This window comes from Strix aluco, chromosome 3 (assembly GCF_031877795.1).
Source record: "Strix aluco isolate bStrAlu1 chromosome 3, bStrAlu1.hap1, whole genome shotgun sequence".
In the NCBI taxonomy this organism is placed as follows: domain Eukaryota; kingdom Metazoa; phylum Chordata; class Aves; order Strigiformes; family Strigidae; genus Strix; species Strix aluco.
In genome coordinates, this window is record NC_133933.1 from 62,413,533 (window position 1) to 62,439,896 (window position 26,364).

The 26,364-nt window shown below is 42.5% G+C and overlaps 1 protein-coding gene across 1 annotated transcript in view; it reads left to right on the forward strand.

Moving 5' to 3' along the window:
* The first annotated feature begins 17,621 nt into the window (after window positions 1-17,621).
* TIAM2 (TIAM Rac1 associated GEF 2) overlaps window positions 17,622-26,364 on the forward strand; it is a 92,058-nt gene continuing 83,315 nt past the window's right edge. The window contains exons 1-3 of the mRNA XM_074818805.1: window positions 17,622-17,735; window positions 18,790-19,989; window positions 25,863-26,298. Coding sequence (XP_074674906.1) covers window positions 18,796-19,989; window positions 25,863-26,298 — 1,630 coding nt within the window. The 5' untranslated portion in view covers window positions 17,622-17,735; window positions 18,790-18,795. The remainder of the gene's footprint in view (window positions 17,736-18,789; window positions 19,990-25,862; window positions 26,299-26,364) is intronic.

Here is a 26,364-nt window from a genome sequence, read left to right on the forward strand (position 1 = left end):
TTTGAATGATATGACTCTTTAAGTATGAGTGTCATTTGTCTGTAACCTCTCATGCTGCTACATTAGTTTGTTTATACCTGCCATTTATCGTATGGCAGATGAGAAGAAAAATCAATATATCAGGCTATTTTGCCTCCCCCTCCCCATAACTTCCCATATGTTGAGATGCTTACTGTTGCTCACTTAGCGTTCAGGCTTGAAACAGCATGTTTTAGATTTCTCTTTAATATAATTTACTTGTTTACTTCGTTTGGTAGGTGCCGTGCTTATCAGCAACATATCTCCTCTTTGTTTGAAGTGGGGTTTTTAAAAAATGTTGAGACATATACTGTGGTGTGTATCCTTGCGGAAGCCTGTCCTCCGTCTTTCATTGTACGGTGGGGATAATAGAAGTCTGCTTAACTCATGTGATTAAAATGGGACACATTGTGATGTTCTCCTCAATTAGCATGATCGGCTCCTGGGGAGCAAGGGAACCCTGGCTGCGGTGGTTTGCATTTTCTTCTCTAATGAGTAGAAAGAGTCTTTTGAGAATTGCTGAATAATTCAGACCATTAGGAACCTGTCAACTTAAACAAAGCCCCCTCTGACCAGAAAAATGGTTGTGAGCAGTTGGTCACCCTGGCAGATGTTGAACTTGTTCTCATTGTTTGCTCTGCTTCAGGCAAATAGCTTTGCAGCCTCTTACAGGATTTGTGCATCTCTCTGTTAAGGCGGTGGGTGCGGGTGTAATCAACACATGTTAGCCAGACTCCTAGCTTTTATACCCCAGTATTTCTTTTAGTTAATTTAATGATATTGTAATAAGCTGCTAATACTGCCATTTACTACTTTTAGTAGGTTTTCCAGCCAGCTATAATGAGAAACCACATTCAAGACTTAAAAAAAAAAAGGCAAACAGCCTCCCCCCAATTTGACTTCTTTAATATTCCTTCTGTTGTGTTAATTCCTTATTTTGCATTTTGAAGTGCTTCTCTACAAACAGGTTTAGAGGTATTGTCAGGCAGAATTTGCTGTATACTCATATTAACCTTATGATTTGAAACTTCACGAGAAACATTCATTACTTGAAACTTCCTATAAAATCATATACAGGACTACTTTAGTTAAAATTCATTATGCAACAAGATCTATTTTATATGCCTTTTGGTGCAGGCTATTGAAGCAAACACTGATTTGACACAATTTTCTTAGAAACTTTGCCATACTTATCCTTCTGTAACGTTTATTTATGTCTGCAGGTTTTTCTAACTTAATTGATGAACCAATGATCAGTAGTATAATGAAAAATTATTTAATATGTTTGGTTAGAAAGCAACGCCTTAAAGCTTCCCGCCCCCCGGCAACTGTTTGCGCTTCTGTCTTGAATGGGTGATAGCAAATAGTCAATCTTGCACAAGCAATTAGCTGGTCTGCTGGATCAGTTAATGGAACAAGCTATGTAGTAATGCAATGTGAAATAACATCTGTGCTTTATAAATATTTATGTTGTAAGATCTCCTAGTATATTCTTATGACAAATGACTTCAAATATTTTTACGTGTTTAATAGATGTGCTTTCTTCTAATGGCATGTGTGAAGGGTTCAGTTTGCATTTTTTAACCTAATGCATTCAAAAAAACCTTTCCACTCCTATTTTTGTGAGATTTGTCCCAAGTTTTAGATTTTTGTTCCTGAAAAGTAACACTCCTAAACTGAGAGCATTTTAATGCCTATCTGTTGTAGTAAAAGAACTTCTAATTATAGTTTGGAAGATACAGTTACCTAGTTAACTAAAATTATGTAGTTAACTGAAATTTGTTACTGTCCATTCTGTATTGAAAAAGTGTATCACTGAAGTAGGGTGCTTGTCAAAAAACATGCATCAGTTTTGCTCTGGTGATATAGAAAGTAACATACACTGCTCAGAAGGAGTTCCCATTTGATCTTGTGTATCAGTATTTCTCTCTCACTTTGTTTTACAAAAATGAAGCTTTTACTGTGAGTTCTAAATAAAAGAAGACTATTAAAAGTATGAGCCTCTGAGGCTGTGCAGGGTGAGCCTCCCTGTAGCGGTAGCTACCACTGCTTCTGAGGGCCACCTTGGTCTCAGAGATTAACCCTTGTGAGGGCCTTGTTGGTCACGGATGTTGCAATAGCAACCTTGTCAAAACAAGCCCCCATTTTTATTGCTGACCATGACATTACATGGTGTGGGATATCATAGAATCATAGAATCATTCAGGTTGGAAAAGACCCTTGGGATCATCGAGTCCAACCATCAGCCCTACTCTACAAAGTGCTCCCCTACACCATATCCTCCAACACATCCAGGGATGGTGACTCCACCACCTCCCTGGGCAGCCTATTCCACTGTCTGACCACTCTTTTTTTCCTAATGTCCAGGCTAAACCTCCCCTGTTGGAGTTTAAAGCTGTTCCCCCTTGTTCTCTGTCACTAATCACCTGTGAGAAGAGACCAGCACCAACATCTCTACAATATCCTTTTGGGTAGCTGTAGAGAGTGATGAGGTCTCCCCTCAGCCTTCTCTTCCTCAAACTGAACAGTCCCAGCTCCTTCAATCGCTCCTCATAGATCTGTTCTCCAGGCCTTTCACCAGCTTCGTTGCCCTCCTCTGCACTCGCTCCAGCACCTCGATATCTCTCTTGTATTGAGGTGCCCAAAACTGGATACAGTGCTCAAGGTGTGGCCTCACCAGTGCAGAGTAAAGGGGGACTATCACCTCCCTACTTCTGCTGGTCACACTATTTCTAATACAAGCCAGGATGCCGTTGGCTTTCTTGGCCTCCTGGGCCCACTGCTGGCTCATGTTCAGTTGCTTGTCAATTAGAACCCCCAGATCCTTCTCTTCCACACAGCTCTCCAGCCACACCTCCCCAGGCCTGTAGCGATGCATGGGGTTGTTGTGGCCCAAGTGCAGGACCTGGCTCTTGTCCTTGTTGAAGCTCATGCCGTTAACGTTGGCCCACCGATCCAACCTATCCAAGTCCCTCTGTAGTGCCTCCTTATCCTCATGCAGATCGACACTCCCGCTTAACTTGGTGTCATCTGCGAATTTACTGATAATGCACTCTATGTCCTTATCAAGATCATCAATAAAGATGTTAAACAGAAATGGTCCCAACACCGAGCCCTGAGGAACACCACTTGTGACCGGCCGCCAGCTGGATTTAGCTCCATTGACCACCACTCTCTGGGACCGTCCATCCAGCCAGCGCTTGACCCAGCAGACCGTTCGCTCATCCAGGCCATGAGCAGCCAGTTTTTCTATGAGAATTCTATGGGGAACTGTGTCGAATGCTTTTCAAAAATCCAGGTAGATAATATCCACAGCTTTTCCCTCATCCAATAGTCGGGTCATTTTGTCATAGAAGGAGATTAGGTTTGTCAGGCAGGACCTGCCTTTCATAAACCCATGCTGACTAGGCCTGATCCCCTGGTTGTCCATTATATGACTTGTAATGGCACTCGAGATGACCTGCTCCGTGACCTTCCTTGGCACCGAGGTCAGACTGACAGATCTATAGTTTCCTGGATCGTCCTTTCTGCCTTTCTTATAGATGGGTGTTACATTTGCCACCCTTCAGTCCAATGGGACCTCTCCAGTTAGCCATGATTTCAGGTAAATCATGGAAAGCGGCTTGGCGAGCACATCTGCCAACTCTTTCAGCACCCTTGGGCGTAACCCATCCAGTCCCACAGACTTGTGTGCATCTAAGTGGTGTAGCAGGTCTCTGATCACCTCCTCTTCAACTGTGCTGACCTCAGTCTGCTTCCCCTCTCCATCTCCCAGCTCATGAGGCTGGGTGTCCAGGGAACAGCCAGTTCCACTGCTAAAGACTGAGGCAAAGTAGAGGTTGAGCACCTCAGCCTTTTCCTCATCATTAGTTACCATGTTTCCCTCTGCATCCAATAAAGGAGGGAGATTTTCCCTAATCCTCCTTTTGCTATTAATGAATTTATAGAAACATTTTTTATTATCCTTAACAGCTGTAGCCAAGTTGAGCTCTAGCTAGACTTTGACTCTCCTAATGTTCTCACTGCATAACTTCACTACATCTTTGGACCATTTGGTCCATATCCCTTTGGTCCATTGGGGTCAGCTGTCCTGGCTGTGTCCCCTCCCAGCCTCTTGCCCACCCCAGCCTACTTGCTGGCAGGGCAGAATGAGAAATGGAGAAAGCCATGATGCTGTGTCAGCACTGTTCAGCAATAGCGAAAACATTGGTGTGCTATCAACACCGTTTTGGTCACAAATCCAAAACACAGCACCATACAGGCTGCTATGAATAAAATTAACTGCATCCGAGCTAGACCCAGTGCGGGAATACTGATTGATCATTGCAGGCCAGGCTTCTCATATCCAGTGTGCTTAGTCACCTAGATTGAGGAGATGGGTTTGCTGCATACACAGTTCATGTCTTTTTCTCTCCTAATTGATTTCCCATTTTTCAGTAATGCTTCTGCCACATGTCCTGCCATCACGTGATCATGCTTTATCTTTCTTCATGTAATTATACTGAAATTAGTAAGACATTAACCAAGGCACTTTGATTCCCCAACTATTCTCTAGAACTCGCTTGAAAATAGATAGCAAATAGTAACCCCATGTCTACAGTGGTGCTAAAGAACCATGTAACATAAAAATAAAGGAAAATTTCATCTTGCTCTAAACCTCAGGTGTGGTTTATCGCACGCCTTAAGTATCAGTGGGTCCTCTCTGTTTTGGATGCTGGGAAAACCCATTTGAGAGGATCATGAGCTGTGTGTGGAGAGTGCCTGGACAGCAGCCCCTCTCTGCTGAGTTGGGCAAGGGCATGCTGGCTCCCCAGATAGATGGGGATGGGGAGCATCCCTTTGATCTCTTGTATTACAGCATTTCACAGGGAGAACAGGAGTCTCTGACAGGAAGGTAGTAGCCACTTAGAGTATTGTAAGTCTCAGTGATAGCTGAGGGTATAAAATTGTTTTCATCTGCATCATTTTTCATTGCTTAACATCTATTCTGACCTATAGCCGGAGTTGTTAGACCTGTGTTGGTGCTGTCATTCAGTAAATGAAATGGCCTACTGGGATCTGTGTGCTCTGGCAAGAAAGAACGTGCTAACCATAGGTTCCTGTTTACTGTTTTCCCAAACTCCTCTGAATCAGAATTAAGTAATGAATGGCCTCAATTATTTTTGTCCTTTTCTATCTGACAAACATTTGGGGATGAGACCAGGAAGCCAAGTGTGTGAGCACTGGTTTGCAGAAAGGTGAGAAGTTCTCAGAAATTGAATTCACGTCTTCTAGAGGAATTTCATGTTGTGTAAAGTTTCCCTTCACTGCTGGTTGAATGGGAAACTGCTGCATTTCTTGTGAAGTTCCCCTTCAAGGCCAAAGATACCAAGGATGGACCTTTAGTACAGTTTAATGAGAATATTTCTCTAGCAGATGTTGCGTGATTCAGATGTTTTAGTCATGAAATTAAGAAGGCTTCGAAACTCATCTCTGGTTATTGTCTTGTTGACAATAACATGTAATTATTTTTTAGCAGCTTAGTTACACTTAGCATAGGACAACTTCCCAGCTCTCTTGAGAGCTCTGTTAGAGATTTCTGATTCCAGAAACGCGATTTCCTACTTCAGACTTTTTTCATTCTTACACATATTCTGTTTTAGAGAACATGAGAACATGCTTTGGATTTCATGGGAAGTCTCTGTACACATCTGTCAGTCTGTGGTTAAGCCATGATTGGCAAGATACTGAAATCTCTCCACATGTGTCCATCCAGTGCCCGTCTGTTGAGTAGCAGCTGAGAGACCTTATGGACCAGAGATTTTCACACAACTCAGCTGTATTGCTGTCAGGTGAGCCAGGCAGGAGAGGGCGAAGAGGCAAAGTGGAGAACTGGCCTTTCAGAAACAGACTGGACTGTGTCTAGGAAAAGATATTTTACAGGGATGGCATATGTTTATAAAAGTGGGCTGACTTTAGGGAAGGAGGTGTGTTGTCATCTTAGCATGAATACTGGGGATATGTGCATTTTCTGTGTTTTTCTTAGTGGATTTCCATTGCTTAGAAAACAAAACAGTGGTGTCAATGGGATGTCTTAGCACTTCCAAAGTAAAATCTTAACATTCTTGTAGTGTGAAAGTAGTGTAAAACATAGGTTAAAATAGCTGTCTTTAATTTTGATAATACATTTATCTCCATCTATAAAAATAAGTTCTTGGCTTTAAAACATTCTATAGAACATTCTTAACATGCAACCTTCATAACATCTTTTTAATCTAGAGTGTTTATGTAGCCAACCTGCTATCCAAAGCATGACTTTTATTATTAATTCCATTACAGACTTCTCTGTGCAAACTACAGTTTGTTTTCTCTGCAAAACAGAGATGTTAAGAGCCATTAAGCTAGCGGAGACATGCATTAACACAAGCTACGGAGCTCCCTCTTACTGTACTGAAATACCTTTTAATTTCCTGTGTGACCTAGCAGTTCTCTAGAAAATTAAGATAATGACACCCTTCTCCTTCCCAGCGGTGTTGTGATGATACGTTTGTGGAAGATTGTGAGGCACATAAATATTTCACATAGTAATAAGAGATGAATCTGTTGTGTTCAACATGGAGCTTGCCTACTTCTTGTTGATCTCCAGAGAATATTTCATTATCAGGTTGTCCCAAGTTGATAACAGCAAGGCAGTGGGTGAGAAAAGGGGGGCAAAATGGATGTGGGGGTGTAACAGAGGGGGATGAGGTTTTGGGGGTGTAATAAAGGAGGGCCCTCATGCTGTAACCCATGAGCTAGACTGTACTAAAGCCCTATCAGCCTGTCCTTCCTGCTTCCGAAGGAGCTCCTCAAAGAGCAAGGCAGAAGGAAGCCCCATGGTCAGGGGGAGGCACTCACAGCAGCCCTGAGATGGAGGAAGTTAAAGCTCCATGTGAGTCAAGTGGAAGTTAGAAAATTATGTCTTCAACATGTAGTGTCAGTGTGCTAAAAGTAATCAGTTAAAGGTGGAAGCAAAAATAAAAGAACCTGGGGGATATCAACTGGAGTCTTGAGACCAAACAATGAGTGTTGCTTGGCTTGTCACAAAAAGTGGGAATGCCTTGATGAAACTGGCTGATAAAAAGTGGGAAACATAGGAAATACACAGGTAGATTAGAAAGAATGTAGTAAATAGCTGAATGACCCCTAAGACTGGAATGATAAAATGCAGTGAACTTGAAGAAGGAGAAAATACAGGGTAGAGTGCTTTGCACTAATAGCAAGAATGCCTGTTGACATTTGGGTGTCACCCTCTGAAAATGAAAGAGGAAGGCAATGGACAGCTTTATTACCCTTTGCTAGAAGATTATGAGGCACTAACGTGATTCAGCTAGGTCCTAGGTTATGTCAGCCCAGGTATTTTCCATTGACTTAGGGAAGAATTACTATTATTGGACAGGGTGTTGGAGAGGCATCTTTGGGAATAGTGTTTATAATTCTGAACATTCACCTTTGAGAAAGATAAATTCAACAAAATAGGTGATGATGAAAGGCTTCTGGGCTTGTTGGAGGCTAATGTTACCTAAGGAATCATTTGAACATGGTTTATTTAGTCAACTAAGATGTAGACTCGTGGGGGAAATGCAGTATTCTGTGTGAGAAGGGGAATGGGACCAGAGGCCAACTATTGCTCCTGAGAGAGACCTGGTGCTTTGACTCGTGAGCTGTCATTGCTTCCACATTAGTCCCAGGACTTGGATCTGGCCTGTTAATGAAATAGTTGGACCAAAGTAATACTAACTGAAGAGAATATAGTTGGACCGAGAATGGGAAAAAGAAAACAGTCTGCTTTTCACAGAGAGCCAATTTGTTACCAGAACAAGCAGATGTGAAGCCCCCAGACATATATTCAGGTATAGGATTAGGAGTATAGGCATAAGTCATGTACTGCTCTATTAGGTTTTACAAAAACTAACCTGTGGAACTCGCTTATGGAAAACTTAATCGAGGTCAGTAGAATTCAAAAAAGGATTTTGACCTTTGCCGTGATGAGGAGAGCAGATTCAGTGCTAATATTGTCAATCTGTGAAGTTTGAGAAGAAATCCAAGTTGATGTTTTCCAGTGGAGGAGTTAACTATAACGGCTTTGGAGATGAAATAGAATTTTGTTCCAAATTACTCCGAAGCTGTTGGGTTCTGGAGTTTGCTCTGTAATGAGACAGGGTAGTGGATGCAGTGAAATAGAGGTCCACTTTCAGGTGTCAATTCCTGTGTTACTATGCAAATCGTTAGTTTGTTTCTGTGGACATAAATATTGGTTTGGGGCTTTTTTGGGTTACTAATGATTTTTATTATAGCATTCATGTGTTTCTTTTCAATTGAATACGTCATCTGCAGTGTAACTTGGCTGTATTTTCACGCTTGGCACTTGAATGTGACCCTGCAATTTTATTAGAATATTTGAATAAATGCCTTGTTTTTTAGCTGAGTTTGTTCACCAACTGTTGCTGCAATCAATGAAGTGTTGAACTTTTCTGATAATAAAGCAATTGTTTATGTGCCTAGACTACAGATTTAACAGCCTAGCTCTGTATATCAAAACTTCGGGATATCATTCACATCTACAGAGATCCGTTTTATCAGAGGTCAGTTACTACAAAAACCTAATTCTCTTCATAAGATAGTATAAAACATCTGACAAAAGAAAGCAGCAAGGAAGAGAGCACCAGAGTTTGCGGTTGTATATGTGATGCCGTTGTGCAGAGTCGTTGAATGCGACTGAGAGCCGCTCTTAAGAGTGAGTTTTCATGACTACAACATTCCGGCTGTGGTTTGGGAAGTTATGTTTTTGCCAGCATCTGACACACAAGGATGTTAGGAATACCTACTCCCTCCTAGCAAGTTTAAAGAAAAAGAAAAAAAGCCAGGGAAAAACCCCAAAAGACAAAAAAAAAAAAAAGAGAGAAGAGAGGACCCTGGAGCTACATTCAGGCAACTGAACTCCTCTCCATTCAGCAGCAGCATTCTGAGCAGCTTTCCTGTGGAAGCAGCCTGGCGGCTGAGGAATGTGGGGTCAGACAAGAGCCCAGTCACGGCGTATTCCCCGGCGGCTGTCCGGCATCGTGGCAGGCTGGCCCGCGTAATCGTTTCAGGCGGCCCGTGGAAAACCACCCTCTGGTTAAGTCTGCATCATGCTGTTCCACCAATGGAAAAAATTGAACGGGAGGAGGGTGTGTAGCCTGCAGACAAAAATATATCCAGCCTCGCGCAGGATCTGTTTTTAGTTCCTAACGGCTGAGCGTTTTGAAGTGTTAGGCACAGTTTCCTGGCATGCCCAGGCCAGGGAGAGTCCCTGTGTCTGCGTGTCCGTGTCCCCGCGGCAGAGCTGGGGCAGCCGGGAGGCTGAAGCCAGTGCCCTGGGGAAGGTAAGCAGGAGTGGGAAGGGGGACTCGAGCCAGGGAGGGAGATGCTGGGGGAGAGCAGTCAGTCCTCTGCTCGCCGGCTGCCGGCCAGAGCTGGAGAACTGAAAGAAAAGTAGGGAAAGACTTGGGAAGCCTCTGAAAGCGGAGGGCAGAGGGGGGCTGCTGCAGCGCCAGGACTTGCAGCCCCCGTGCTGCCTCTGCTATTGCCGGCTGTGCCCGAGATGAATGGTTTTCCTCCAGAAAACAGTTCTTGGTGGTCATCTGTCAAACTCAATTGCCTGAATTGCTAAATAAACCACCACTAGGATCATTTTACAGCTCTGCTATGGCAGGGCTGGATTTTTTTTTAAGGCAAAGTATGAGAAAGTATGTTTGAGAGTGCTACAGTTTCTGCAGCATTAAAGTGACTTTCCTAATGCAGTATGATTAATAATCCCTCTGAATCTTTTCCTTTGTATTATTCTGTCTATTCTCACTAATACTTAAAATAACTTTCAATAAATAGACAGTGTGCCCAAGCAAGAGTTATATGTTTGCGTAATGTTAAAGGAAAAAGTTTCAGTCAACACTACTACTGCTACTGAACTGGGATGGTATGGAAAACTGAAGCTTCTGCATCTGGCAGAGGTAGGTCCTGCACAGGTTTTGATCTTTCTGCATAGATTTTTAATACATAACTGTACACAAATTGTGAAAGTGCTCTGTTCTGTGGCACAGAAAAAATAAAAAAGAGGGAAATACCCAAGAAATGGAGAAGTGCTTTTTTTTTTTTTTTTTTAAAGAGGGGTGATTAATTGCTTGTTCAATACAACCAAAGTTTGCTACCTCATTTATGCTTGCTGATGATATGGTCAGGAGTTAATTTTGTACACTGACGACTTCATTCTGGAAATTGTGTATTTCTTTCCCTTTAGGGTGGATGATTTGATAACATTATACAATGTATAGCAAATTACTAGTTGCAGGCAAGGGGTGGGATATTTTTTATCTGATCACCTTCCACAGGAAGAGAGGATTCTCTGACTAGGGCACTCTGTAGCTGTGAAGCTACAAAGCAAATGTTTTAGTGGGGAAACCCAATCCTCAGTGTACTTTTTTATTCTTTTAATGTGTGAGTAGCATGCCGGTACTACAGGGGTAAACGAAAGGAAGCCCTAAGATGTGTTACTGCTGTAGGGCTCTTGGCATGCAAAAATCAAGATCTGCTTTTAATTTTCCAAGGGACTGTGTCTCAAGTTTACTTCTGGTGTCCAACTCCCAGATCCTCTGTCCTCTTTAGGAACTCCCAGGGCTGAAGGTGGGAAAGCATTTACTTTGGAATTGACACCCTCAGGTGTTTATGAATGTGTAAACTGAGAAGTAGAAAAAGACTATGCCAAATGCAGCGTGGTTTCCCCCTCCTGCTTGTGAAGTGGACTGTGTAATAGGTGGCAGGCAGGGAGTCCTGCAGCCATCCCAGCGCCTGTCCCTCAGCCTGAAGCACGCTGTCTCTACCGGTTGCTACTGGAAGTTTTTCTCTGGTGCCAAGGGTTAAGAGTTGGTCCAATAGACTTGGAAAGTGTTACACTAAAAAGGGTCTTTGGGGGTTAATGTTCCTGCCTGGGATTGCTCGTCCTTGCTGCCGTTCACTTCTTCTTTTGGTAGGGTCTACAGGGCTGCCCAGAATGCACTGTTATAAACTGTGTCCTAGTCCAAAAATAACCTCTCTCCTACCCTCTCCAAAGCTGATGTTTTGGCACCTACAGTTTTGGGTGGGTACTTGTGAGAGAATGTCCCTGTAGCTGCCTGCTGACTATGGTTGTATTTGACAGCATGAGCTGGTTTCTACTGAAGCAAACAAGAGAGGAAAAGGACAGATGTTCCTGGTGGGCATTTGGGAATCCCAGTTTGACCAGAAAGCCCCAGTCTCACCTCCTGTTGTTATCACGAGTAAGGAGGGCTGATGCAGATACCTCTTCAGGAGTTTGTCTAAGCTCAGGCAGTAAGTCTGCAGACCTGAGCTCAGTCTCTGAAGTGTTGTTCCTCCACAGCCCAGGGTGGGCAGTGAGACTGGAGCCGGGGTTTCCCTGCTTGGAGCATCCTGGCTCCTTTCAGGTGCACCATCCTCCCTGCCTGAGGCCCCAGGCCTTGAAATCCCTTGAAAGCACCACATTAATCTGCATCAGGACCTGCCAGTATGCTTACAACCAGAGTAGGTGGAGAAGAAAAGACCTTTCAGATCACAGAGTTCATTTCCCCTTCAAGGGCAGGAAATAGACCCTTTTGACATATCAACTCTTTAACTACTGCAGCTACTGCATTAAGCCAAGATATTAGCTGGCATTCCTGGTTTTTTTTAACAAGCTTAATGGCTTTTATTTAAATGGATGTGCACTTTAGCCATTGTGTATAAATTCAATAAGATTTACAAATGGTGAAATTTGTTTTTCCTGCCAAAGAAAAATAAGTCCCTAGAGATTTAGATTGTATCAGCACTGGTGTAATATGATAAGGATCTTCAGGCTTGACTGTACCTTCCATATTGCGCTAACTTGAAAGCTATAAAGTGTAATTTAATTAAACTGCTAGTGTCTTGGGCCTAGAAGAATGAGTTGAGCAAAAGAAGGAATCTTGTCCCAGGTATGGGATGTGTAATTCTGATGCAATATATCTGTGATGCAGTTTAGACCTGTTGGGTTTAATGTTATTTTAAGAGAAGGAACCAGAAAAGGAGATTGTCCCTTTCTTGCTTAAACTGTGAAATTAGAAGTCTATATGCAATGTAGATATGATTCACAGCATGAAAAGAAGTGTCTGGAGTCATAATGAATACTTCATGTTTAATGGGAAAAACAATGGGTTTAATTTGATCTGTGAACTACCAAACAGTTCCTAATACAGGAGGCTGTAACTCTAAAGAGACTAATGAGTGAGTGAGGAATTCTGGCTTCAAATTGGATTTTTAAGGCAAAGTAGCTCTATTTTTTTTAAAGAAAGGCATATTTGTGGTGTTTTGGTTATTCATTCTTTGAATACAGTGGTATATAATGTAAAGTATCCTGCCAAGAATACCATGGTATAATTATTATAGTATATTTTTGTAGTAGGAATATGATTGAGATTGCAGGAATAAGAAATCTGCTTCTGATTTGTGGGAGCATGTGACCAAAGAGTGTAGTTCTAAAAAATATAATAAATTGTTTCCAGTAAGAAACTCCACATTTAATCCAGCTACAGCATTGTGCTAACCTGCCTCCCTCATTAATTTCATGTATCTGTCCATACGCAGCGGTGCAGGAAGGGGAGGGCAGGTTCACATTCTAGCATTCTCTATTACTTTCATATTAAAAACCAAAGTAGATTAAAAGTTAATTAAGACTTCTAACCTGTAATTCTGTATCCCTGTAAGAATTCACAAAGCACATTGATTCTTTGCAAAACTTATGAACACATTAGTATCTGAAAGATAGTTATATACAATTTCTAAGACTTTATAAGCCATTTAAAATGGACGGTGTTTTAAGCATTAGGTGAAAGAGAATGTAAAAGTAGTTTGAAAGAAAAAATAGGAATTGCTCTGTCAATTTAAAAAAATCACAAAAAAGCTTTTCCTGATGTAAAAAACCACTGACATAGTTGCTGTACATCAAAGCCTGCAACATTTCTAACTAGATCTGCCATTAAAAGAAGTTGATCACTTCGTATAAATGATGGGGCTTTCTGTTTCCTTTTTTATTGCTCTGAAATACTTTCAGATTCTCCATTATCCCAGCTCCACTAATCCTGATGACAGTCTCCTGTGGTGCACTTATGAACCACGCACTCAGAGCAGCTGCCTGTGTAAAGACCGTGGCGCTGCCTTTTCTCCTCTCCGTGCCTCCCCACTCCACTGCGCACAGTCCCGCTCTGCAGCTGGGAGCCCTTACCTGCCCTTGTGGAAATACGGTTTTCAAACAGCAAAAAGCATACATGGCGCTTTCCTCTTCCTTTGTTACTAGAGAGTAGTTGATGGGATATACTCCACCCTTTGCATATAAAGGGCCTTTGTATTAGTATTTCTTATCACCACAAAGTTTGTTGAAGCTCTGCCTTTCTTTGGCAGGCATACCCATGTGGGTGGCTGTGAGGGACTGTGCCTGGTGGCAGGGACTCAAGAATTGGTCCTATGCCCTCTTGAAAGGTATCACACTGGTGCAGGTAACAATCCTCCTGTTGAAGAAGGTCTTAAGAGGTTGTGACACATGGTTGCTGTGTAAGCTACAAGTAGGAAGAAAATACTTAATCATCTTCTTTCTTGAATAATTTTTTGTCCTCTCCTCAAGGAAGGGCCTTCTGAAAAAGTTTAAACTGTGTCCTGGTATGTCGTAAGGAACTGAAAAGCTGCAGGCTCTCATTTTTAGGGGTGTGTCAGCTAGCTCTAGCTCTTACCTATTTTCTAGCTCTTACTCCAGCTCTTCTGTTAAAAGCCTTTTTCTTCTTAAAGACAGGAGGTTTTAAATTTAAGCTTTTCTGCTGTGTATAGTTATTGTTCCTGGTAACTCCAAAGAGTCTCATGGGTTCCTGCATTTCTTAATGAGTTCTCACTCAGTGGTGCTAATTTGATGGAATGATGGATCCTCATCTGGACCAATCCATATTGGGTTTTTTTTTGTTGTTGTTTTTGCCATTTTTGCACTGATGCCATGTTTAGTGAAGTGAGAATCGAGTTCCCTGTACCTCATCTGTAGATTTTCAGGGAAGCTTCAGCAGGGATTAAATGGTTTGTAGTTCACTTGCTATATATCTACCAGTGAAGGGTCGTTGTCATCAGCCATCCAAAGGAATAAAGGCATCAAAATACATCAGAGAGATAGCTTTGATGCATGTGTTCATGTCTGATGAGGGTAATTTCTTGATCCAGGCGAAAGCTTAACATTGCTAGGGCTGACATTAGTTGAACTCTTACAACAAACATTCTGGGTGGCAAGATTGTCAGTCCCAGTCAAGGAAGTCTGCTGAACCTCCCTAGGAAGATGCTACCACAATCTCTTGCCTTTTTTAACTAGTACATGGCCACTGTCCAATGCTGGCTGTGGTTGTGGAGCATTCAGTCTCCTTATGGCTCTGTGCTCACCTCCTGTCGGTCTGGAGCTTCCCATTTTCTGACCTGTAGTTTTAGAGAGTCTCAGCCTGGTTGGTGTGACTGTACTGGAAGCAGATGGGTGGCAGTAGCAAAATCATGTTTGGTGTGTGTTCCTGCTGTAGCAGATGAGACTAGCACAGGAGCCTGTCTCTTTTGGCTCAGATATCCCACTAATTCGTAATATAATAATTCCTTGTATCTCAAAAGCAAACCTAGTACTGGGATGTTATGGTTCAGTTTTGCTTGCAATATGGTTAGAGAGTCAAGCTTTTTAAACCTTTGTTTTGAGAGATTAGGACTGCGGAGGAAAGCACCTGTGCAATTGCAGAGCACTACTTGTATGTGCACTCACCTTAATCTTAAGAAAGGTGTTTTCCCCTCTAGTATTTATAAAGTAGTCTAGCTGTGGTGGTATTAATGACAGAATATAGGTGGCAGACGCCTCTCCAGAACAGCTCCTGAGCTCGTGTGTTTGTTTTTCGGAGCCAAAAAAGTCTAGGGGAACCTTATGTGGAGAAGCCCCAAGGTGGGGAAATACGTTTTTAGCTCTGGGGTTATGATTTGCGTTAATTATTGGGTGTGGTGGGGATGGTGGGATTCCCAGTTTAGTATGTTTGCATAGCTGTGTTTTTTGAATGTGTCAAGGGGAACCAGGGTGAAGATTAAAAATGTCTTTTTTAGGGAATGTGGGTATAATTGAAAGCAATTAAAACTCTTAATAGTCATCTTCAGGCACAGTGAGCTGCTTTCTAAATATACTGATTATAATTGCAGAAAATATTCATAGAAGCCGGTTTTGCTTACAAGAAGTATTCATCCCTCTGCACAGGAAAGGAGAACAGCACGTTGTCGTCTGTGGTGGTAGGTTGCTGTGAGAAATATAGGGGAAACTGAACTCTGTCCCCTGCTCTGTAATTTCCAGTGCTTCCACAGTTCAAATAGTATAAAATATGTGAGTGTTTGGAGTGAGCACAGCCAGAACTTGTCCACAACTGCCCACCCTGCCCCAGCGTCATTGCTGCCTTTGGGCACAAGTTGACTCGATCCCCTCCCCCCCTCCCCGCCATTGTAATGAGCAGAAAGAAAATCGCTCCGCAGAAGTGTGAGGCAAGAGAAAGCCATTGCAGCTGATTTTCAGGGTGATGGTCTTTGTGCAGCCTCACAGATGCCTAGATTGGCTATCGCAGCGCCCGTGAATGTTTAGCCTACCATAGCTTTCTGGATGGCTGGGATGCTGAGAAAAATCCCTCAGGGCTATTTCTATGGGATTTATTGACTGTTCTGTTGTACTGCTGACTGATTCCTGCACAGACTGAGACACTGTTTTGTAGACATTGTACCCTGAGATAAATTTATTCGTTCACCCATTATGTGACCTGTGTATTGGATCAGACACATACAATGGACCCTGTAGGAGCAGCTCGAGCCTTGACGAATTGAATGTCTATCTTCTGAGGTTCATGACAGCAGCTTGCTCACTACCCACTCTGTTAAAAGGATTACCTAACCATTGCACAATCACTATGGAGACCAGATGGTCTTTTTGCCTGTTTCTTTAGACAAATTGGGTTCAGTGTTCCCTTATGAATAGATATAAGCCCTTCAAAGCCCCCTTGTTGAATGTACTTTCTGCTCCCAGATGAAGAATTCTGAATGTAAACTCATTGCTTGTTTGTGGTCTGTACCTCTTGGATCAAGGAAGGCAGTTTTACTGGGGGTTTGTGATTTGTTCAGCAGTTTAGAGCTTAGGAAGTTTGTGTGTTGTCTTCTGTTTACCTTGAATCGAAAGCCTTTTGTTCAATCCATGTTGCATGTGATATTTTTAAAACTATTTACATAAATGGGTGCACTTAGCAGCATAGGCAAATCAAACCCGCAAGGCAAGGGTTTGATAAATAGCAAATTGTTAGAGACAATAAGCAAGTTAAAGAGGTTTTTTTGGGTTGGGTTTTTTTTTTTTTGAGTGTAAGATGAAATTTCTGTGGCTTATCTATTTTATCAAATATCTTTGTGGTAACAGCCATGAATATGTTTTTATAGGTCTGTAGCATCTCTAGCATGATCCAAAGGGATATATCTCTTCTAAGTAATTTATTTGCTGACGTTTTTCTAGGCTTGCTGTTGAGACTGGTTTTAGTTCTAGTTTGCAACCTTTACCTTTGTTTTTGGTAAGGTTAGCAAAATACCTAGGTTACCAGTGAATTCCTTTAAATATCTTCAAGGTTCTTATACAGTAAATAACTACAAAACAAATCAAAAAGAACAAAAGTCTGCATGTTCAAATCAAGTAGTTATTCAGTTGAAATTTATGAACAGTAGCCACTGAATTTATGCAGAAAATAATATTTTTTGGGGAGTAGTGTATTAAGAATGGTTTCTAGCTAAACTGTATGTTCCAAAATTGAGCCTAAGATATTGTACAGCTTCTTTTCTGCTGAGTGTTTCAATCCCTAAACTGCTGGTGTGTTCTGTGAGATTTAGCTTCCGTCCTTTTTGTTTTGAGTTGTGGCCTTTGTGTGCCAAGTAAAGAGCCAATATGTTCAGATGGTCAGGAAGAACTTGGGTCTTGTTACCTTTGGGTGTGTGCCATGCTTGGTGCTGCCTTTTTCGTGTTTTACTGGCAGATTAACTTAAAACCAGCACAAACCTAAAGAGAGCTTGCTGGGTGGTTGGTGGAGTGAATTGTGTGGTGGCCTTTCACTGCAAGGGTCATAGTTGGAATCCAGGCACGGGGAAGGATAAACAGATGCTGCGGGACATTGCTCTGATCAGTTTGGTCCACGTTGTAATAGATCACCACATAATCCAGCCATCTGTAATTGGTCTTCCAAAAAGAAAACTGGAGGGGTCTTAAAGTTTGCCCTAACTTGTCAGCGAGAGAGGAAAAAGGACAAAATTAGAAAATAAAACACTTACCCAAACAGTGACTTAATTGTATTAATTCAATGTCAGTTGGTAAAGTATGTTTATAAAATGTATGTCTAAAGTCCAGGAATCCCGTCAACCAGGCCTCTCTTCTCCATTTGTAACCAGCCTGATTTTTTTTTTGGTATTCATTTTGCTTACATCTGGAGTAAGTTCTATTTGACTGAGAACCCTTTTTTGTCTTTTTGGTGTTTTCTAGGAAGTCTGCGTGCAACTCCATCCTGGTTTTGGCAAGTGTAGCGGCTGGCCACGAGGACAATGCAGAGCATGCTAACTGCTAACCGTGCCGGTGTTTAAGAGTGATCCTACAGGTTTGCTCTTCATTTTATACTGTGCTTTTCATCTAGAAGTGCTAAGGGCTAGAAGTAGGGAAGTTAAAACTCTAGAAGATAAGATTATTTTTTCACAATGGCTTATTTTGACAAAATTTTAATGAGGCTGCAGCATATTCTCCTAAGAGTGGTTGTCTGAGATCCGATGTGCAAAAAGACGTAGTACTGATGGAAAAAGTTCTTTGATGTTGTTTCTGTAAATTACAAACAGTGAATATTCAATCCAAGTAACAAAAAAACCAGATCAATATTTTTTTACTTTGGGGTACACTTCATGTAGGTCCAAAATCTTCAGTCATCTCACTGGAGCAATTTGACTGCTCCAATGTGTGCCATTCACTGTGAATTCAGTAAAAAGCTGAAAAGCATTTTACTAAGTGAACTGTCGAACTGTGCCATGCAGAGTGAACATAATGCAGTTTTGTGATGTAATGGAAGATGAGGGTATTTGCTAACCAAGTTTTTTTGGGTTTTTTTTGGTGTGGGGTTTTTTTTCCTTTCTCCTTGATTGACTCCATTTAAACACGGAGTTAGAGTTTGCTGAACAGTTTATTGAGGCAGCACTTGGTTGCACAGAAACCAGTCAAGCTGAAACTGCAGTGGGCTTGTCTCCTGGCAGAAGGGTTTTCTCTGAAAGTACAGTTCACTTTACATCTAAGTTATGATTATCTTGCTGTCTCCCTTTCATTATGCCATTGTTCTTGGGAGCCAGAGATTTTGTAAGTTATAAGAAAAGGATGTTGCCAAGGGTGTGGGTGGAGAAAGGTGTTGACATGATTTCAATGGAGCTAGATTCCAGCTTTATAACAGAGGGGTAATGAGGCATGCAGAGAATAGGCTTTTCTAGCCTGCCCCTAAAATAAGTTCAGCTATGAATTTTAATGTTGTAAATGGCTATTTAATGGATTTTTGGAAACAATTGTTTCATATCATTTTTTAAAAAGGCACTTTCCTGTGTAGAGGGTAAAAATGGTCTGTTACTTTTCGCTCTGTCTTCTAGCCATTGTTTCTAATGAAACTCTTCTTAATTTAGTGGAAAATGGGGAATTCAGAAAGCCAATACAGTCTTCAGTCAAAAAATCATGCTGCTGCTACAGCTGGTGCCAAGCAGAAGCCTTGTTCTCTGAAAATTCGCAGCATTCATGCTAAAGATGAAAAGTCTTGCTCTATGCATGGATGGGGACATACCAGTAGCAGCTCGAACTACAAATCGAGGTCCCTTGCCAGAAGCTGCCTTTCACACTTCAAGAATAGTCAGCCTTATTCATCTAGACTCGGTGACACTGTGGTAAAGGTCTCTAAAAGCAATGTCCATGCCAAACACAGGACAAATGCCTCAGGGGACTACTGCCAAGGAAATAACGCGGTGTTTTTTCCCGAGAATGGTTTCCACTATATTGGCCTTCAAACTGGAAGTAATCATGCTGCCTCTCGAGAATGCAATGGACACATTTTAAATTGCTATGGAAAGAATGAGAGTTTTGCATCAACCTCCCCATCAGAGGATAGGAGAAGTCCGAAAGTTCTCATTAAAACTCTGGGGAAGCTGGATGGTTGCTTGAGGGTTGAGTTCCACAACAGCAGCAACAGCAAGGTACCGACCGAGGAGTCTAGTGGACCGGTCCAGTTGCTGAGGTATTCACCTGCCTTGGAATCTAAGACGAATAACCTGCTCGATGTCAGGAGGAACTCCAGCGCAGATTGTTCTTCAAGCCATCGTCTGTCACCTACTGATTCAAGGCTTCGATCTAGTAAAGGAAGCTCCCTCAGCTCTGAGTCTTCATGGTATGACTCTCTCTGGGGAAATGCTGGAGATATCAATGAGTTGGATGGTCCATATTTAACGAGGAGCACTCCAGATACAAGCATTCATGCCAGTTTCCCAGCAAGCGACAACAAGAAGTCTTTCAACCAAAGTTCATCTCTTTCCTCACTTCGAGATCTCTATAAGGATACAAATTTGGAAAGCACTCCTTCACCTGGAATCAGGTTGTCTGATGAATATATTGACACTCATGGTAGCCTAAGCAACCGTGTCTCATTTGCCTCAGACATTGATGTTCCCTCCAGGGTAGAGCAGGGAAGTCCTGCACATTACTCCTCTTACACACTCCCATGCAGAAAGTCCAAGCCCCTCAGTGAGGATGCATCCAAGAAGGATACGTTAAAAAACCGAATGCGACGTATCAGTGACTGGACGGGAAGTCTCTCGAGGAAGAAGAGGAAGCTGCAGGTATGTACAAATCCCAGCCTAAGTGCCTGAAAAATGGTTTGTAGATCCCTCTTATAAATGCAGTGATTGCATCATGTTTGGCTTTCTCACAGGATAATTACTTGCTGATCTCCTTTAGTAATTTGTGGAATTCTGAGAAGTATTTCATTCCTGGAGCTGTCTGAAGTGTCAACAGCAAAAAAAGATACACCTTTATGTGTGCAAAATTTCCCTTCCTCTTTTGTCAGCTTCTTAGCTAACTCCAATCTCTGCAGCCTAATTCCTCAATGAATTAGTGTTTGAAATCACTGCATTACTTAGAAAGTGACTTGGAGTTTTTAAGCCCTCTCTTTATTTCAGTTATGAAAATATGACCTAGATATCATATATATGCTATGAATCAGCCTACATATCTAAAGAATGTGGAAGGAGTAGTAGAAGGACGATGTTATAAATATCTTTGCAGGTATTCCCTATTTTTATTGTTGGCTTCACCACTCTGGTTTCACTGTCGGTCCATTTCTAGCAAGGTGAGCAACTGTAGAGTATTGAGCAGAGCTGCTGGTTCTGCCTCCACCTCCTAAGAAGGCGTTACATGGAGCGCCCTCCTCCTTCCTGTGTGTCAGTTTAGTTCCAGATGGAGAAGTTTGAGTTGCCATCTGGCTTGCCAGGAGATGGTGGTGTGAAGGAGGAGATGGGAGGAGGGCAAGAGGAAGGGAAAGGATGTTTCTTTAGAAGAATTTAAGGCTAATCCCATTAACAGGAATTTAGGATGCCTGTGGTCAGGAATGAAATTCTCATCTCTATCTGTAGGCCCCAGAATTGGCTCTTTAAATGCCAGATTGTGCCTGGACTTCTGCACGAGTTCGCAAGCTGAGGTGGAGGGCAGAGGCTGGTTTTGGGTTTGGTTTGGATTTAATTTTTGTTTTTAATCTTCCCTAGCGTTTCTCATACAGGAACAGTTACTGTGCTTCCCTAAATGAAGGATCTGCTCCTTTTCAGCAACATGGGGGTGTTGGCCACTTCAGAAGTGAGCAGAGAATGAAGGGAACACCTACTTCTTCAACTTAGGCAGCAGCTAAGCAGTAGATGCTTTATGTGTCATGTAGAGCAAACGCTGTCACCCGTGTTGGAAATTCAGATGGGTATTGTGCTTAACAGGCATCTGTCATTGCAGTGTAAAACTCTGATGGACCCTTAGGCTCAGAAATGAGGTCAGCATAAGGTTTGCCAACATAAATCCTAGGTAAGGGCTACAGAACTGGGAAAATGAAAACGGAAGCCATTTATTTGGATCACTTCTTTTGTGAGTTGGTGCTCGTGTATTTTATCAGATGCTGTCTTTCCACCTTCTTACTCAGCTGTGAAAGAGAAGGCAGAAAAACTGGAATCATTGAAGAGCCTCAGTGCCTTGTGCCAGGATTCATCACCGGTTTCAACATCCATGGCTGTTCTGGATTTTACATCCAGGCTTTACATATGATCTCTGCATCCCAGATCTTTGCCATGTATTACTTAGTTATGACATTTTCAGAATGGTATTTGTGGTGCACGATTCATAGCTGTTTTGAATTCACTGTGCAGTGAACTGACTTCAGACACAGCAAGGAAATTTGGCTGGCGAGATTGCATCAAGCTTGAATCTGATTCTGGTAGAAGGAAATCAGCCCTAGCTCCAAAAATGGTGATTTCTTAGAAAAAGGCATAGGAAATAGTTAGTCATTGATTTTTATCAGACAAGTATCCAGCAACAGGAAGGATAAGAAGGGTAGTGAATGCTTTATGACTCTGCCTTCCTCACGAGGCTTGGTCAGCTCCTTTCCGCCTTGCACGGTTTGAGTAACTTGCCCTCTCTTCTGGGGGTTGCCGTGTTGTAGTTTGGTAATGATTATACTCTCACCAGGTCCTTTGGCTTAAAATGCAGAAGTACCGTGCACAGTTATGATCTGTCAGACAGTTAGTCCCTGTTCGTAGGACTGTTCATCACGGCAGTTGTAGCCTCTGTGCTTTGCTCTGAACAACGTGTCCCTTCCTCAGTACATTACTAATAACTGATTGTGAGTCACTTGGGCTGAACGTAGGTGAAAGCTGGGATATTTCCCAACAAGTATGCCTAAGCAGCAGTGCTGGTTGGGTGGATAGGTCTCTCCAGCTGCCCCAGTGGAAGCAAGTCAGCGAAGCCTCCTGCTTCACAGAGGTGCAGGACCAGGAGGGACAGTCTTGGGATATTGAGGCTAGTCCCTTGCCACTAAAAAGGCAGTGGAGTTTAATCCCCTTCGTGAACAAATTGCAGCTTAAAATCAGGTGGGCTCTTCCCCATCTTGAAGGCTGTTTCCAAACCCTCTTACTCTGATGCTTGCTAATTTGCAGAGTAAATATAGTCCCAGCCAGTTTGTTCTGATGCCAGTATTGTCCACTGCATTAGTTATCCCTCCCTATTATTTAATCTGTTATGATTTATTTAAAGGGAGAAATGGTATCTTTTCTCAGTCCGCATTTTTGGGGCTACGCAGATTCTTTTTGGTCTCCTGTTTTAAGATAGGAAGTCTGTTTCCTTTTCGTTCTGGCACCCTTCCTCTGCACCTGTTTTAAATCATCCATAAACAGATTTGGATATGGGATATTCCAGAGGAGCCCTCGGCTGTGCCCTGAATAGTGACTTGGATGTTTCCTTATGTCTGACTTGATCTGATACTTGATCTGATATATCCTGGAATTGAGTTTGCCTTTCTAATAATGGTCTCACATCAAGACTTGCAGTCATTCTGTGCCATGACCCAGCTTTCGTTGCACAAGAGTGTCCTAATGAATTCCCTCAATGCATCGCTGCTATTCTACTGCATAGCATGTCCTAATTTAGTTTAATCCGTGCTGAAACAGCACTGAGGAGATGCTGTATCACAATACACTATGTATGAACAGCAAGGCATATGTGATGCATGTGAAACTTGTGGAAAGAATTTAGGCAGACTCATTGCATAGTTGGCCACTGCTAAAGGTGGTGGTGTAAACTCAGTGTGCAACTGTATAACATGGAGAAAATGAGCAAATGCTGTGTAAAATGAAAATCCATCCACCAGAAACAGCTGCTGCAGACAGGTTCTTCAATGGGAATAATTTCTGAAATTTCCTGACTTTATAAGCCACAGACCTGAAGTGTCGTATAAAGAGAATTTAAAAGAAAAGTACATTGAGACAATCTCTTTATTTGGCTTGAAAACTGGTATTAGATTCTACTTTCAGCTTGGGTCCTAATGAATTTAGCAGGCTGAGTTGTTTCCTGCACTGTTCTTTACAGCTAATTATTACATACGTCATTTTGTCTAATTGGTATCTTAGTTAGCCACTTTATCTTTTTGCATTATCTATAACTATTCCAGGGTATATCTCGGACATTGAGACATCTGCTTGAATGCAGCTGAGCAGGAGCAGTGGGAGTTTTCTATCATCACTAGATGCAACAGAGAGAAAATGAGCAGAAAGTTGCCTGGCAGGAAAGCCACCACCAGCAGGGGTTTGGGTCAGACCTTTTCAGCAGTGACCAGATCCTGCTACAGTGACAGCGTCCCTGAGGACCAGCAGAGACTGTGTGACTGTGCCAGTTCTGTTCTTTAAAAAAAATAAAATACAAGTGATGTCATGGTGAAGTGTATATATTAATTTTGAATCCTGTGTCCATTTGCTCTGCTCTGGTACTTCCTCATTTCTACCCTTTCTGTGTGCATGGAGAAAACATAGGATGTGGTTAGTGTCTGTTCATGGACAGGTTGTATCCCACCCTCTTCCTTAATGCTTGTTGTTCCAGTAGTGGCCCTTCACAGTAGACACGTTCTTATGTCTGCATTTCATGTTGTTTTCCTTAGTAGTGCTTTGGGACTCAAAGAAATACATATTCTTAATAAACTGTTAAAGTTTTCTGGAGGACACTGGCCATTCCTGGAGAACAGTCAAACAATTAAAATACAGGATTTTGGCACACATGTACAGAGACAGTAATTAAAAAGAAGGTGGAGAAAGCTTCCAGTATCCCACTGAACTGCAGATGGCCAGCGCAGTTGTACAATAGTGTCGTATGGTCGCTTTGTGGGCATAAACACATTACACGTGTGATTATTCCTCCCCCCCCGCCCCGATTTCCCTCCCTTTACTGTATAAAAAGCAGAACTGTTGATGCTGAGGGAGTTACTCTTGGAGAATGCTGATTAACACTCTGCAATAAGATTTGAGGAAGGTGCTCCATTACCAAGAGAATTGGATCCTTGTCACCAGACAGTGATCTGAAAAGCCAGGCTTGAACTTCAATGTACCATAAGGGAACATGGGGTTTAGTTCAAGTTGTTTTTTGTGAGGCCATGACCAGCAGTGTCCTGCTGCTTGAGAAGTGGCTTGTCTGGCAACGCTTGGGAGGGCGTGCTCACTGTTGCTCTTGGCTGCACACTGGAGGTCCTGATGCTGTCAAAACACAGCACAGCTTTTCTGCTGCAGTTTTGAAGAGCATCAAGTAGGAAGCAAAGGAACAAAAAAGTAGTTGCTTTCAAAGCTGCTGGTGAGAGCAGCTCACAGGAGACCAAGGTTTATTTACTTTATTCATGTACAGAAGTCTGGGAGCAAATAAATGCTTTTAGAGAGGCAGTCTAAACTTGAAAGTATAATAGCTTTATTATTACTGAGGGTAATAGCTTTACTTCTTGAATTGTTTATAGCCATCTTTTCTCTTCCCTCACACTTACGCTGAAAAAGGCAGCAGGTTTTTTTGTGTTGTATGTTTTTAAACCTTGGTTGCTTTCAAATAGTATCATCAACACTTGAGTTGGGAAGACAAAAAATGGTTTCTTATGATGGATGGTGTGGTTCTCAACAGTGAAGTTAGCCTGAGGAGTCTCTGTCTCGAGTAGTATGAAAATCCCTGTCCGTCACTGGAGCCCGGGAGAATTGGGAGCAGTCAGCACATTACTGGGAAAGGCTTAAGAAAGAAAAGGCCTAATCTGCCAACAAGGTCCCATGTCAACAAGCAGTGGCAAGAAATGGGCCTACGTTAGCATACATATCACAAGGCACAGTTGAAGTCATACCATCAGGCCTGAGTATTTAAAGTAAAATTGGCCAGCCCTCTCAATACAAGGGATGAAGTTGCACAATGCAATTAGGAGAAAGGCCCATTGGTGCTTGATGAGATAGTCAAGCTCTCAGGGGGTTCTAGCAAGTCAGAAAATACACACCTCTGCAGTCTGGAACTAGATTCGTGCAAGTCAGCAAGCATGTCTTTCTTTTTTTAATTTGTGTCTTCTGTTAGATTAGGTTTTTGTCAATTGGTCAATACTAACAAGCTTAAAATATCCTCAACTTTTGACCTTTTTTATGTTGGTTAAGCACAGTTTATATGACAAATAGAAAGTGAAGGTAAAATCAGCCTAGCTGTGCTGAAGCTATATGTAGCTGCCTCTCACAAATGGGGTGTCACCAAAGTATTGAAAACCCTGTAATAATAAAGAAACTTGCTGTGATGCTGTTTCTGCTTGTACTCATACAGATGTGTAGGCAGTGGTGCCTGGGTTTCAGCCGAAGGATGTTGTTGTCTCCTGGAGTCCCTCAGGTTTCAGCCAGTAGAAGCCCCAATAGTTACTAGTGATTTTGGAGATTACTTGCAGGTGTCTGAGTTACCAAAGCTCACAGACCTAATGGTTAGGGTTTAATGGGGTTCTGCTGAGAAAACCATGAGTGGTGGCACTGACGATGTCAGTGACTGCCAAGGCAAAGCTTATGGCGGAAAGAGGTGGCCCTTGATGAAGGAACTGGCTGTGGCTAAAGATAAAACAAATTTAAATGCCAAATGAGGTGTGCCTTTTCATCATAGCTCTGGTGGCTGATCACTGACATATTCCTTTTTTGCACAGGAGCCAAAGTGTAGAGATGGGAGCGAATACTTTGACAGCAGAATGGACAACTTCACCACGGACACGCTGGCACCATCGCAGCTCTCTACTTTGCTGTGGTCACCTGGCTCCAGCCACGTCCTGTCCCAGAGAAGTGAGTCCACCAACGCGGTCAGCAGTGATGCCCTGAGGCAGAACATTTATGAAAACTTTATGCGGGAGCTGGAGATGAGCAGGACGAACCTGGAGAACACTGAGACCTCATCGGAAACAGAGGACTCCAGTGGCGAGTCCCTCAGCTCCTTGGAGCAGCTGGATTTGTTGTATGAGAAGGAGCAAGGAGTGGTGCGCAAAGCAGGGTGGCTGTTCTTCAAACCCCTGGTGACCCTGCAGAAGGAGAAGAAGCTGGAGCTGGTCACGCGGCGGAAGTGGAAGCAGTACTGGGTCACACTCAAAGGTAAACCACCGCATTGCTCCTTCAGCTTGGCAGCAGCAGTTGTTTCCATTGTGTCTCAGCAACTTT